The sequence below is a fragment of the Carassius carassius genome, chromosome 15, assembly GCF_963082965.1.
Source record: "Carassius carassius chromosome 15, fCarCar2.1, whole genome shotgun sequence".
Lineage (NCBI taxonomy): Eukaryota > Metazoa > Chordata > Actinopteri > Cypriniformes > Cyprinidae > Carassius > Carassius carassius.
The window spans coordinates 29,984,741-30,000,021 of NC_081769.1; the positions used below are offsets into that span (position 1 = coordinate 29,984,741).

Below are 15,281 nucleotides of genomic sequence, written 5' to 3' on the forward strand. Positions count from 1 at the left end.
TTTTTTTTTCAGGATTCTTGGAGGATTAAAAAGTTCAAAAGAGCAACATTTATTTAAAATAGTAATTATTTGTTATGTTATAAATGTTAAAACTTTCAAATTTCTGTCACAATTTAATGCATCCTGCAAAATACATGTGACAGTATTGTATTTCACAATCACTAAATATTTTTTTATTGCAAGAGAGGATGATAAATATTCCAGATGCAAGTAATTCACACTGTATTCAAAGGTCAGAGGTCATCAGCCATCTTGCACCTGATTCACCATCCGTACCTTTGAGCTTGGAAATACTTCTGGATATCCACAATATCCACAATGGCTGCTCGTTCATGCAGACTTGAGCTCTACAACATTAGGAGAATTGTGAGTGAGTGAGCATCTTTAAGTTTTAAATTAAACAATGATAATAAAAAAAATTATAAAAAAAGAAGAGTTTAAGAAAGCAATTTGTTGGACCAGACAGAAGAACAAACATAAGTCCTGTAGACAAATATCAGTTGCACTTACATATAAAATTCTTAAAAAATAAAATAAAATAAACCAAGAAGAACCTTTGAAGAAGCTAAAATACAGTTTTGATTGGTTTCTGTATTATGTATTTATGGTCACTATAATCTCCACATTCATTTGTTCACCATTTTGATGACTTCACTATTATTCTAAAACGAAAGAAATCATAACAAAGATGAGAAGATGACTATGACTTTTTCTGAGCTTTTCAAGTCAATATTCAGTCAGCAGATTGGGAATGACAGAATAAAAGGAAAGAAGATCCTTTGGATGATTGATTTAAATGAGCAGTACCAGGTTATGTCAGATGGCCCTCCCTTTCTTTATCTCTGCGTCCCTGGTGTGTCGACACTAGTCCAAATACAAGCTGACCCTTTGTTCTTGAGAGAATTGAGAGAGACACTGTCATCCACACCCATGGACACCCACCACGACAAATTGGGTCTTCCAGGGCCATCAGAGAGGAGACACGTTGATATCCGTCTATTCAAGTGTCCATCCTGTCCTAATGATCTAAGCTGATCTTTTATCTGTGTCCGTCTGCATGGCGATGCACATGTGCACTGCGACTGCAAGTACGCCAGCTGTCTAGCGCAGACAATACATGAGGATATATGGTTCCTCCGTCCAATCACCAGTGTGCCTGACAACACAGCCCCAGCCCGCATGTAAAAAACCATCAGCATGCCTAGACGATACCCACGCTCACACGTGTGTCCGGCCCAAAGTGCCCCAATTACAGGAAATCACAGGAAATTCATTAGCTTTATCAGTAAAGAGGGAGGCACAGAACCCCAGCACAGTCACGTACGGCGGAGGCCCTTTGGTGAAATGCCCTCAGAGGAGAAGACGTACACATTACCGGGTTAACATACACTAGTCGGCACGTACACAACAACGCAAGTGCTTTCACATTTATCAATGCCAGTTTACTTGCAACCAATCTGGCAACCAATCACAGCGCAGCAAGCTTCATAATTTGAATAATCCGGAAGTGAATGACATGGACACGCTTGCATACAATGAGGTCATTTGTTTGAAAATTAATGTAATTAATTAGGCATAAAGCATCTTAGTCTCTGACGATGGCGATTAAAAATAAAGCAATAATCCACATTGTGCAATTCAGGGAAAACTGGTAAAAACGTAGTCTTGAGTGGACAACTGCTTTATATCAAATAAACATCTAAACAACCTATCATTTACACTTAAACAACACACACACACACACACACACACACACACACACACACACACACACATATATATATATATATATATATATATATATATATATATAAATTGTATGTTTACTTTTTACATAATTATATATTTTAAATATATACTATATATTAATATATTATTATTTTTTTGGATGCTGCAATTAAAAAAAACCCAGATATGCTTTAAAGATCTTGTAAAGGGTTTTTCATGCTTATTCAGTGAATCAAAAACTATTATCGCACATGTACCAAACGAACAGTGCTTAAGAGAATAAACGCTGATAGGCAGAATGGTAGGCAATAAAGACCATAGTTACAATAACTTAAGACAGAAGAGAAGCCTTTCTATTGACTCTGAAGGGTTCCTGATCACCTGTGTGAACATGCCCTATTCCAATAAACTGCAATGTCTGTAATGTAAGAGGCCTGAGGCCTAAGTGCTACAGGAGACAGGGAGGACAGCTGATCGTTCTGCAGTGGCAAACAACATATAATCATATGAACCCCAGATGGGCTTGAGAACTTGCTGATGCTTTGCTGGAAGAGTGGAGAAACATATACTGTAACAGCAAGACCTGGCAAATCAAGCATTCAACGAGAATGAGAAGAACTTTACTTTTGATATTGACTCCTTCTTGGTTTTGGGACTCATTCATCTATCTCTGCTTGTTAAATGTCTGTGAAACATGTTCAGTTCATATCTCAAGGTAATACAAATATTAACAAACATTCAGAAATTTGCTGGAAATAAAAGCAGTTGAATGCGATATGATGTGTCATTTTTGCTTAGTTCATATAAATGTGTGTGTGTGTGTGTGTGTGTCCATACAGTAGAAACAATATACATGCTTTTGGACAGGCTGAACTTGGCCTTTGGGAAAAGAGCATTTATTTTCTCAGCCCATAAAAATATAATGAATCTCACATACACATTTTATAGCTAATATATAACACTTATTATTATTTATTTAAATTTTTTGCCTTAATTTCTCCAAATCTGTTCTGAATCTAACGAAGAAAGGTGAGTAAATGAAAATGTTCATTTTTGGGTGAATGATTTCTTTAAGGAATGACAAGAATCCTCACATAGAAATACACTGGAAAGTGGAAAGGATAATTGTGCTACTTTTGTTTTAGATGCATTTAGCTTGGTGTAAACATAAATAGCTCATATGCATGGTTTTTGTATGTAGTTATACATATATTATTTCTTATGCTTAATGCAAAACCACAAGATGCTGGGTTCCCTGATTAGATAAATGATATTTCACTGTGAAAAGCAGTCCATAAATAAGACTATACATAAATCTAATCTTTCTGTGGTCACATTCCTGTGGTCACATTCCTGTGTCAACAGGCATGTGCAACATCGCTCAGAATCACGAAATAGATGTTAGACGTTGCATCCTCACTGTTAAGTTGCAAAAACCCAAAGGTGGTCTAACTGTCTTACGCTTTAACGTCTTATCATCTTGAGCAATTCCAACATAGTTTCAGGACTACAAGAGAAGATTGCAGCAATCACTCTGCAAAAAACTTGAATAAACACACAGTGAATTAAACGATCACATGTTCCATCTATGACTGTTTATTTTGATCTGCACCGAGATGTCATTACAAGAGATTCACTCATTCCTCATCCCACAGGAATCTGATGTTACTTTCTTTCATTTCCTCTTGAATGACAGCTGTGAACTTGGCATCAAGTTCAGGACTGAAGTGATTCTTCCAGTCTCCAGCGATACCTTTAAATGAGCAGAGAGGTTTCATTCAAGAGCACAATGTCTAAAAAAAAAAAAAAAACAGCTCTCATCTGATGCTTTAAAACCAGGGTACCTTTTCTGAGGAAGGGTGACTTCTTGTTATCCATAATGTTTTCTGGCACCAGAGAGTAGTTTGACATTTTGTTTGTTTTCATATTTTTGAAAGTGCCATGATTGACCACGCGATCCAGAGCCTCTGCACTGAGCTCCCGGCCAAGAAATTTTAAAATCCTGCCCAGGACTTCACGGAGGTCCTACAATTGCAAGAATTCCTTCAATACACACATTATCTCTGATTTCTGAATGAGCAGTATCTTTTCACTTTACCTGAAGCATTTCTTCGTAGGTGATGTACAGAATTCTGTCACCGAGTTCAGGGTTTCGCCAGGTTTTCACATGGTCGGTCCACTTTCCGAACAAAACTGTGTAAGCAATTGCAACTTGATAATTTGAGTATTTATATTTACACTCTCCATGTTTGATGCATGTTTATTATTAAATACAACAATTAATCTGGGTGTTTTGGGGCATTATGCAAAGTGGACCTTAATATGGCAGCAACATCACTATATATATAAAAAAATACAACTACATTCAATATTTTTAGTCACATGAATACTGAATTCTTAATTCAAGCTTTGAATGTCTCACCTTTTCCAGAGAGGAATTTGTCAACAAATTCTTCAAATGTTCCAGGGTCTTCAAGGAAACTGGCCATTTGATGAAAGTGGAAAGAGGAGACTAAAACATCTTTAGGATTCCGAGCGACATAGATTACCTGAAGATGAAAAACACAGTTTTTAACAAAAACAATGACACCTTTAGTCTGTTTAGTCTGTTAGTTTTAGTCTGGACATGCATCATGATATGAGAGTGTAACAGCGTAAGAAAATGCAAGTATACTTTATATATGCAGTACTGTTCTATCTGAAATATTAATATTAGTTGTTTCACTGTACAAAAAGTGTTCTTTTGATTGTCTCTGGGTGCTTCAGTTTTAGATGAACTGAGAGATAACAGTAAACCTAATTGTGTGTGTGCAAGACAAGTGTGAGACAGAGATGTTATTTTACTTAGATGTCCTGGCTACTTAGAAAATTATTTGCATTCAATTCTTAGAAATGCATCTGGAGGACATAGTTAGGCACCTTAAATGGGCATATATGTTGAATATGCATTATGATTGGATGAGATCAAAGCATCCGGATTTGATGAAGGTATAAATGTTGAGTTTGGGTTGTTTCCTCGTTGTTGGAATCAACAGCCAACCCTGAATGACTGTATGAATGTAGACCTTTTTCCTGCAGGAAAATAAATATTCAAAAGACTTTTGTCTCATAACTTTAACTGAAATGGAAAATTGGCACGACAAGTACATATTTTGAAAATATTTACAGGTATATATTTATTGTTCCACATGTTTTATCACACAGTCAATAAACACAGAACAATACAGCGAAGAGGAATGCACTGAAGAGAGTGAAACATTACATAACCTCCCCCCACCCATAAACCCCTCACGGGGATTAACAAGAAACTGTATTATCTAAAATAATACTATGAGATGAATGCAATCATTTATGAAAGTATATAATAGATGTATATATTTATATATTATATTATATATAAAACAACATATTTTTCTTAAATATATACATGCATGAGTGCATGCTTATTTATATAGACATAATAAATATACACAGTACAACAAACAAAACAAATTGCAGAATAAACCAGTATTTAGCAAATTAAATGAACACATAATTCATGAGTTCTGCAGTACATTCGCGAACGGGGCGTCATGCACTCATTATTTTTGAGGGGTCAACAGTAAGGCGGGGGGGTATTTATTGCTAGAATAGCACATCTGCTCATTTTGTCGTTTCTGATGAGAGAATTCGTCATTATTCAGCAAGCAATTGATCAAAACGCCGACGTTTCAGCGAAGACCAGTGTTGCCAGATTGGAAATGTCCAAGTATCGTACCAGAAGTTCAAAATTATCGTATTTGGAAGAAAATAGAGTCAAAAGAGTTATTTATCTATTCTAAACAAACAACATTTTGACACGACCTGCAAATTACCACAATAGATAACAAGGCGTATTGTTGGACGGAAGCAGTGAGACAAAATATTATCCCATTATTTCCAATGACTTTCTGCGTCGCAGCGCATATTAAATCATATTAAAATGATTTTTAACACTTGCTTTGTCGCGTCCAGTGAAGAAGGAATTTAGATGTTGCTGCGTGGTGCAGTTAACTCCACATCTGAGCCGCTGTCATCGGAATCCTGCGTGTTGCCAGATGTTGAAGGGGTTCTTGCTGTCATGGACCGCAACTAGTGCTCGTTGGCTTTAAAGAAGGGCACTCTCCTGCATTCTTAACACACCCTCAGGTGCACACGAACGCATTTATGTCTGTCTGTAATGAGCCGATTTCGTATATGATTTCGTATATGAGTAGTAAAGAAGCCCTATGACTGCAACTACCGTCATTTAAATTTTCATAAAATTCTGAAATTATCGTAGGTACATTACGGGATTTTTTTCATTATTGATTATACATCGTACAGAGGTAAAAAATTATCGTACAAATACGATAATTATCGTACGTCTGGCAACACTGGCGAAGACTCTCCTAAACGCCTCTAAATGGTCATTGCGTTAATAAGATCAACAGGATCGTGTGTGATTGGTTAAATGTGCAGCGCTGTAAGAACGCGTCTGTTTCTGGCTCAGTACCAGCGAAACTCAGATTTGAATTTAGCAGCTGATGATTCGCCGGTGTGACTGTATCAAATATACAAATATTATTCGGCTAGTTTTTGTCTTTTGGAAGCGAAATTCAAAATCCACACCTCTGCAGATATAAATATGATTGTTCTACTGCTTTCTGTACCTTGGCCTTGGACTTGAAAAAGGAGGAAGGCATCAAATTATAAGGCATGTGGGAGACGATTGCTCGTGGTGAAGGGAGCTTATCTAAGACCAATGAAGCTCGTGTTTCCTCCAGCCATGGAACCCTGTCCCAGTTAGGGATGGTTTCCACGGACGTCAGGTCTCCTCCATTCAGGAGCGGGGGAATAATTTCCTGCATCCAAGTAGTGCCTGAAAAACACAGGTAGAGACCAATGAAGGATGGACTGATCACCTTCATTCATAAAATAACCCAGAGTTTTAATTTGCAATATATAGAATAATGAACACATCATTATGCAGAATACATTAGCCTGTGAAGTTCATTATTAAATTGTCACCTAGTCGTCAGCTGATGAATATTCTATAAAACAGAATAGTGACTTACAGTCTGAGGAAATTCAAAATGCAGACACTTAATAGTTAAATAATAGATTTGCATATTTTAACTTCTGCACAATTTGTTTGCAAACTGTACAGTGCATATATAACATGTTGCATATTTTACAAAAATTATAGCAATATGAGGAAAATGCAATGCAATAAGTCTGTGTTGCTGAACGCATGAAGAGCAATAAACATCGAAAATAAAGAACGACCTTACCGGATTTTGGGTAGGTAACAGCAAAAACATCATCATCTTTGACTTGGAAATTCTGGAGGTAGTTGAGAGTTTCCCCTGTATGAGCTATCTTAGGTAGCAGGAGACCATGGTAATCTAGATACAAATTGTTATTTGCCATTCTCTGCTGACCGGACTTTGAAAAACAAGGACGTTTTCTTGACCGTGTGAATTCACTTGTGTTTGGAGAGGAGGAGAGAAAGAGAGAGTGAGTGAAAGAGAAAGAGAGAGAGAGAGTGAGTGAAAGAGAGCGAGAGTGACGTCTGACGGTGAGCGCATTCATTAACCCAACAGGGAGCAGTATACAGTATCTGCTGCTGACATTCACAGGAGAGTCTGGTGGAAAGGTTACTTGGGTCCAAGCGCACAAGGTGTATTGTATATGCAATAAATAAATAAATAAATACAAAACTACGAAAAAGGAAAGTAAAGGGATAGTTGCAAAGTACTTTTTTTGCCCATAAAATCCTTTTTTTGGAAAGGAAAGAAATGAAAAAAAAAGCATAGTATTTGCAAACAAATAGTAACATTACTGATACTTTATGATTAGGCTACTATCTATAAACCAAATGAAAAAAATGTGATCTTTTTTTATACAGACTGTTTTAAACATTCTTTTAACCCTTGATTCTTGAAGTTTTGTTATATTCTGTATATACATAATGTAACAAAACGTCAAATAATCAAAGATTAAAAGAATGTTTTAAAAAATACAGAATATAACAAAACTTCAAAGAATGTTTAACAAGCTGAGATCAAAATACTTTTTGAAAGAGGTTTAATGTTAAAACAATGAAAAAAAATTAAAAAGAATTAAACAGTCTGTAAAAAAATATAAATAACCTGTAACAAAACATCAAAGGACAAACAAAAGATGAAACAAAAAGGTTTAAAAGAGGATAGAAGAAAAACTTGAATATGAAATAAAGTTCCAAAGAAGGAGATTTTGAAAGAAAGATCACAAAGTTATGGAAACAAAGCTGAAGAATGAGATGAACACATGTAAAGGAATTTGAACACTTTGGAATTGTGCTTGATTGTCTCTGCAGGTAATATAATACATGTGAGAGAGTGACCCATAATCCAAGAGTGAAACTCTACTGGGCTTGGCTCTTTATTCAGTCCTTTCCACAAATTTAGCTGGAGAGGGAAAACCAAGCTCTTTTTATTTCAGAGCTGCAAAGCTGGTTTGTAACTACACAGTCATTACCACTGGAGGTAAAATAGCTCAAAAGAGTTGTGGCCTAATGGTTAGAGAGTTTGACTAATAACACTAAGGTTCTGGGTTCGAGTCTCGGGTCGGCAATACCATGACTGAGGTGTCCTTGAGCAAGGCTCTGAACCTCTAACTGCTCCCCGGGCACCACAGTATAAATGGCTGCCCACTGCTCCGGGTGTGTGTTCATGGTGTGTGTGTGCGTGTGTGTGTGTTCACTGCTGTGCACTTTGGATAGTTTTAAAGCAGAGCACGAATTCTGAGTAATGGTCACCATACTTTGTCACATCACTTCACTTTTAAGAAAAGGAAAGACAAAGAGAGATAGATTGCGCTGGCGCCTCAAGCATGCTTCAGCCGAATAGCGCACATTTATTGGTAATTTTTTTTATTAATTTATATGGTTAAAAGCATGAAGGTTTTTTTATTTATTTTTTAGGCAAGTTGTGTTGATTTGAGAAGAAGGCTAAATTGATCAAACATATTCTCATCGCGCTTCCTGCAAACCTGATTTTAACAAACATAAAATGTTCCAAACATATTTCTAAATTAATTTAATAAAGAAATTAAAAGAAATATGACCACTTTGCCATTAAAAAGCAAAACTGAAATATTGAATTGGCTGCAACAGCAGCTGTGTATGGGGAAGAGAGAGAAAAAAGACATCCGACTCCAGTCGGACTTGGGTGGCCAAGCATTCTGATAAGCTGTTGGACAAGGGCCGGGCCCGTGCAGGGCTCTATTCATTCCCCCATTCAATAAAAAGTTCCCCTGGGCTCGACGGGCCCCCAAACTGCCCGGGCCCATATGCACCTGCATACACTGCATGCCAACGTCATGCATGGGTCTTTGATGTGCTGCAAATAAAGTTTGTATATGTTACATTATGCCAGATGACGATGACTGTTATGTATTTGATGTCTGAATCATTAATTCAAGAGATTCAAGACCAAGTCTTTTTTTATTATTATTTATTATTTTTACATAAGATAATTAGTTTAAATTAATAAATATTTATTAATATATAACATTAATAAAACATTTAGTCAGAAACTCAAGTCAATAAAATTTTATTTGGTTGTCTGTTTTTAGAATCGTAGGAGAATCATTGCTTAAAAATACATAGTGTAATATATGTGGCATCTAACTACCATCAGTACTGTTTCTAATATTAAAATTAGTTCATATGTTGCATATTAACCTGTTTATTAACTCCATGTTTATTATTATAAATTTTTTTTTCAAAACTCACATGTAAACATTCTTGTCCCTTACATTCCCAGCATATTTTTGAGTTTTTAAGTGCCAGGAATGTGAAGCTCGGCTGAAGTGAAATAGCAGAACAATAGTTGTGCTGTTCAAGGATTAAAAGGGCACACTTTACAATAAGGGCTCATTTGTTAAAGGAATAGTTCATGAAGTTACATCGGTTAGAGAAATAGTTCATTAATACTTAATATTAAATTAGCAAAAAAAAAGTACTTGCCCTCAGGCCATCAAAGATGTAGATGAGTTTGTTTCTTCATTTGAACAGATTTAGAGAAATTCAGCATCACATAACTTGCTCACCAATGGATCCTCTAAAGTGAATGGGTGCCGTCAGAATGTTAACAATGCTTGTTCTGTGTAAATGTTTCTCCTGATTCAGACAAGATAGCTTTTTCACTAGATAAAACAATATTATGGATAGAGGATTCTTATTTCAGCCAAAAACAATGGTTTAAAGTTCATTTGTTTGAATTTATTTTCTAGACACAACTTTTTGCTTCACAAGCTCATTGTGATTTTTTTTCTTCAGCTGTCTGGACTCTCATTCTGACGGCACCCATTCACTACAGAGGATCCACTGATGAGCAAATGAGGTAATGCTAAATTTCTCAGAATACGTTCATATGAAAAATTCATTTACATCTCAGATGGCCTGAGGATGAGCAAATAATAATAAAAAAAAAGTATTTAAGCAAGGTGAACTATTCCTTTGATGCATTAGTAAACAATAACCTATAACACAAACCAGCATTTATAAACCTGTATGTTAGTTAATAAAAAATACAATTGCTTATTCATGTCAGTGCACATAAAACATTATTTTTTTTTAAATATTAGTAAACGTATTAATAAAATGCTGTAGAACTATTTTTATTGTTTGTTCATATTTACTAATATTGCTTACTAAAATTCACAAACCATACATCTTTGTAAAGTGTTATCAATTACTTTAGTGTAGTTTGTTTCTTGAAAATGTAATAAAAATATATAATAATAATAATGTATGCTGGGTTTGGTTTGCTCATACTTGGCAATATTTTATTTGATAACTAAAATCTACCATACAAAACTGCAAATGATTTTTGTCCTATGTGGCCTTTATTAATAAATTAGTTGTTCATAAGATTTTTCTTGGAGTGAGTTTCACCATTACAGGTTTCTCTCCAAAGAAAACTGTATTCCAAAAATGATTCCTTCATACTGAAGTCAAATGTTTATTTAGTTAATTGAATAAAGTATAAACACATGTTCACTAATAACAGTTATACTCTCACAGTCTCATTGTAGCAGATAAAAAAGTCAACAGTGTTTGAAGTAGGAATGTGGATCAGTTCTTCAAATACTGTAAAGTAAAAGGGTTTAGTTGCTGTGAACGAGTGTGACGAACAGGAAAAGTGAACACAGGGAGATGGCACCAGTGAGCACGGCCTTCACTAGGAGAGCCGTCCAGCTGCCCAGGAGGAAAACATGAACAAACAGCCTGGAGGAGACACACAAACATGGAAGTAAACAGTTATGTGCAGTGAAACCTCAAAACAAAGAGCAGAACATTTCTTTAAAAGGACACACGGAGATTTCATAAAGAAAAGTATATCAACATATTAAACTTATTATTTCTGTAGTTTCATATGCATGAAACACCCGAAGGACCTAATACACAACACTAATGCTGTAACCCACAATGCAATTTAAATGAATCTAAATTTAATACATCTGAATTCTCCTGCAAAACTGAATTAAAAAATACTCTATTATATATATTCTATGCTGTGTAATGCATTCCACATGCTATAAAAAAAAAAAAAAACAGTAAGCATTATACAGTGCGTACTGTGTGACAGTAAATAATAAGCAAGCATTTCATTCCAAACCTATGGCACTAAAAATCTAACTTAAGGCAACACTGCCATCTAGAGGAGAGACAAACAAGTGCATCATCTCGACTGTATTATACTGTATCTTATTAAATTACCATTTTTCAATGAAATGTGATAAAATTAAATAAATTAATTGACTAAAAAAAGACTAATTATTATAAAACTGAACATCTAATTGACTTCTATTTACAAGTTAAATCAAATGATGTTTGTAGATTAATGTAGGTAGATAAAGAATTGAATTGATACAGAATTGCGGTCCAATATTGAAAATTAGAAATAGTTATTTTTATGCCACAGACAAAAATGGATATAACAGTTGATATTTTGAATCAAAGCTGTTTGAAATATTCGTTCATACAGGGAAAAGAAGCATTACAATGTAATTAAGTAGAGAAGGTAGAATGAATAATAGTTAAGTAGTCTTTATCATCTTCTGTGGTTAAACAGCAAACTGAGTGAACAGGAAAAATCAAGCAGCGATATTATCCTCATCCAATATTGGTCGAAACAGACTGATTCCAACTTTTAAAAAAGAAGCAAATAATGGTCAATATCAATTTGGTCAAAATATATTGTGAATCCTTACTCAAATTTAATTATCTTCATAAATCATAGACTGTTTACTAGAAATGTGCTACAAATTTGAATACATATTAATTTTGACAAAAAAATGAATGTAGACAAATTAAAAGCACAGAAAAATCACTCTGTTGAAATACCTTAGATGAAAAATTGTGCCAAAAGTAGTTTTAAATAAGTTTCTCTTAAGGCAGAATAAAGATGAGCAAGCTGCTGTGATACTCACTCCATAAGAAAGCCCTTATAAACACACAATCCCAGCAGGATGGTAACAGGGAGCCGGAAGCTTTTGGGAAGGTCGTACCGAGTGAACATCCATACTACTGCTGCCATAGCAATATAATGAACCTAATATGATAAAAAAGAATAATCATTAAGTTTAGGTACAGAATAAAGCAACAGAAGTGAGTAAATAGACTTAAAAAATTGTGTCCTAATATACATACATATCACATTTAATATTATAAAATAATAAACAGAAAAGCTTTTTTAAAGTAAGGTAAATAAATACATATATTTATGATACTGGATTTTTGATGCATGCAAACACAAAAAGTACAGTGCAAAGAAAGCATGTATCTTACCAGACTGATGTTGGAATCAAAGCTCATTTGAATGTATTTCCAGTCAAACTCAATGCCACGAGCTCCAACCCATAAAGGAATACACCTGTTTAAAATGAACAGATCGGGGTTTTTTTTTTTGGACTCCAAAGTCTTGCACAAAAGTGAATAACCAAACCATGCACAGTGCATTCATTTCTACTGATTACTGCCAGTGATTGTGATTGACAGCGGATCTCTCAGGATGATCAGAATACCTTGACATGATGAGCTCGGCTGTAGCCCAGCCCATAGCGGCCACCATGATCTTATATTCGCCCTTCCCAGCATTCCTGGACATAACCAGATGAAGACCTAGAAGATCGGCCATGTCCACTGTGGCCTTCATGAACTCCTGGGGTTAACAATACACGAATGAATGATGTTATCATAATAATTTGCATGGATGTGAACATAAGCCTTTAATGAATAGTTCACACAAAAATATCCATTTGCTGAAAATGTGTTAGCTCAGTTTCTCCATCCTAAACCGATTTGGAGAAATTTAGCTTTACATTACTTGTTCACCAGTGGATTCTTTACAGTAAATGGGTGCCGATGTCAGAATGAGGCACCAAACAGCAGATAAAAAAACACCACAATAATTCACTCCACTCCAGTTCATCAATTAAAATGTTGTGAAGCAAAAGAAAGAATTTGTGAGAAACAAATCCATAAAGATGTTTTTAACTTTAAGCCATTTCTTCTGCCTAAAACACAGGTCTTCTATTCATAATATCAATTTCTCTAGTAAATCTCTCTACATCTTGGATGGCCTGAGGCTGAGCATATTTTCGGAGTGGAACATTCACTACTCACCCCAACAAAATCATACACCCCAACTCCTCCCTCCCAGGTGGGGAAAAATGTGGCAAGAAACAGCATCTGAAAGTGATATCACACATTTACAGAAAACCTCATAATATTCTATCTTCGACCCACAAACATTAGAAACATCTTTGCGAGGACTAATGGGTTCAGTCACCTTGCACAGCTGCACAAAGAGATATGTAGCACCTGCTTGGACACATCTCCAAAATGCATTATATTCAGACCTGGCAATAAACAAAAGTGTGAAGATCTGAACAGTGATCACAGCTAGAAAGAACATTTAGATCGTTGTAGCATACATAAACAACTGACAACTGTTGTACAGATTAAATAACAATTAAAATAAAGGGGAGAACCAAATTATTTATTGACCATGCCTCATACTGAACACATTAGTCTGGCATATGGCATATAAAAAGATTATACTGTACACTTACATACTTCAGCAAAATCAAACATCATCTCTTTAATAATTCATACTGGAAATAATATCTGGAAATAACAAAAAAAACATAGCTAGATATATAATACTTCCAAGTATGAAAAAATACTGTCTAAATACTTACAATCCACTACATTTGTATGCAATGAAATATGGGAAATAGGCCAAGGATAAACAATTTCCGAAATGAAAGAGCGTCATGGTAGAGCTTTCAGGGGGATTTTTTCCTCCTCAGATCCTGTTAATACAGAAAAGAAAAAACTCCAGATAGATTCAACATTATCATTTTAAAACCTGCATGTTTCAGAAGTTGGATATTACTGGAATGACAAATGTATTATCTACACCAATTGAAAGTTATAGCTATAACATATCGGTATAACATAAAATGTTGGTATTTATTTGGTTAATTGAAACGTCATGTTAAAACACCACATCTACTAACACATCGGTATTAGACAGCGTGCTTAAATCGTGAGAAAAATGCATGAAATATAGTTGTTATACACCTTATTATAAACGATGTTTGCTTCTGGAACTAATTTAATACCCCTACTATCAATTACTTAAAAGATCGAGTGTTTTCTTACCAACAAAATCGCGAATTTAGAATGACAGGAGCAGGTCACATAATCCTCCGGTGCACCACCGTTAACTGTCCGAGCAGAACCGCTTTCTAGCTTACTGTAGTTCCGCGACTTATTCTGTTGCTAGGTGTAATGTTTTTATACAGTCTATAGGTTTCATGCAATATACACAGTGATATGCGTACATATTGTGCATACTTGCTGTATATTGTGCAAAAGGCAGTGTGTCAGATGAGCTGGATGCCTTAATATTCAGTAGTTAGTAGTCACGAAGTTCGTTCAGTTGAGTGAATCAGACTCGTTCACAAGAAGGAGAGAACGAGAACGGAATAATTATGAATGAGTAAACATGAACACTATAAACGATTAAATGGCTATTTTAATTTTCTATAGCTTGACATCAGTCAAAAATGATAAATCTGCTTTTGTTGCTGTTTGTATATTAAAAATGCAATACAGGTCAATGCATTTAGTCTGCATATATAATTTTATATTTGTATAAATTTCAGGATATCATAAGTCGTATATTGTGTGCATCCTTTGCGTATAAGGACGACAGCATTTTACTTTAAGAACATCAGAAAGATAAGGCCCTTTCTAAAGGAGCATCCTACACAACATCTTGTCCAGGCCCTTGTCATTTTTAGGCTGTACTACTGCAATGCTCTTCTGGCTGGACTTCCATCAAGCAAAATCAAACCTCTGCAAATTATTCAGAATGCAGTGGCACGACTGGTCTTCAACAAACCCAGAAGAACCCATGTTACCAAGTACACCACTCTTTATCTCCTTGCACTGACTACCGGTTGCGGCTTGCATCAAGTTCAAGGCATTGATG

The 15,281-nt window shown here is 35.3% G+C and overlaps 2 protein-coding genes across 2 annotated transcripts; both read right to left on the reverse strand.

Annotated features, from left to right (window-relative positions):
- Positions 1–3,308: 3,308 nt before the first annotated feature.
- On the reverse strand, positions 3,309–7,252 carry LOC132158839 (sulfotransferase 2B1-like). The gene is made up of 6 exons (XM_059568433.1): positions 7,020–7,252; positions 6,399–6,607; positions 4,151–4,277; positions 3,827–3,921; positions 3,573–3,753; positions 3,309–3,481 (listed from the first exon to the last, which is right to left on the reverse strand). Exons 1-6 carry the CDS (start codon positions 7,156–7,158, stop codon positions 3,366–3,368), a joined length of 867 nt encoding a protein of 288 aa, XP_059424416.1. The 5' UTR covers positions 7,159–7,252; the 3' UTR covers positions 3,309–3,365.
- Positions 7,253–10,711: 3,459 nt separating this feature from the next.
- Positions 10,712–14,094, reverse strand: LOC132158840 (BOS complex subunit TMEM147). The gene is made up of 7 exons (XM_059568434.1): positions 13,981–14,094; positions 13,569–13,638; positions 13,403–13,468; positions 12,802–12,938; positions 12,566–12,650; positions 12,208–12,329; positions 10,712–11,002 (listed from the first exon to the last, which is right to left on the reverse strand). Exons 1-7 carry the CDS (start codon positions 14,055–14,057, stop codon positions 10,882–10,884), a joined length of 678 nt encoding a protein of 225 aa, XP_059424417.1. The 5' UTR covers positions 14,058–14,094; the 3' UTR covers positions 10,712–10,881.
- Positions 14,095–15,281: the final 1,187 nt, after the last annotated feature.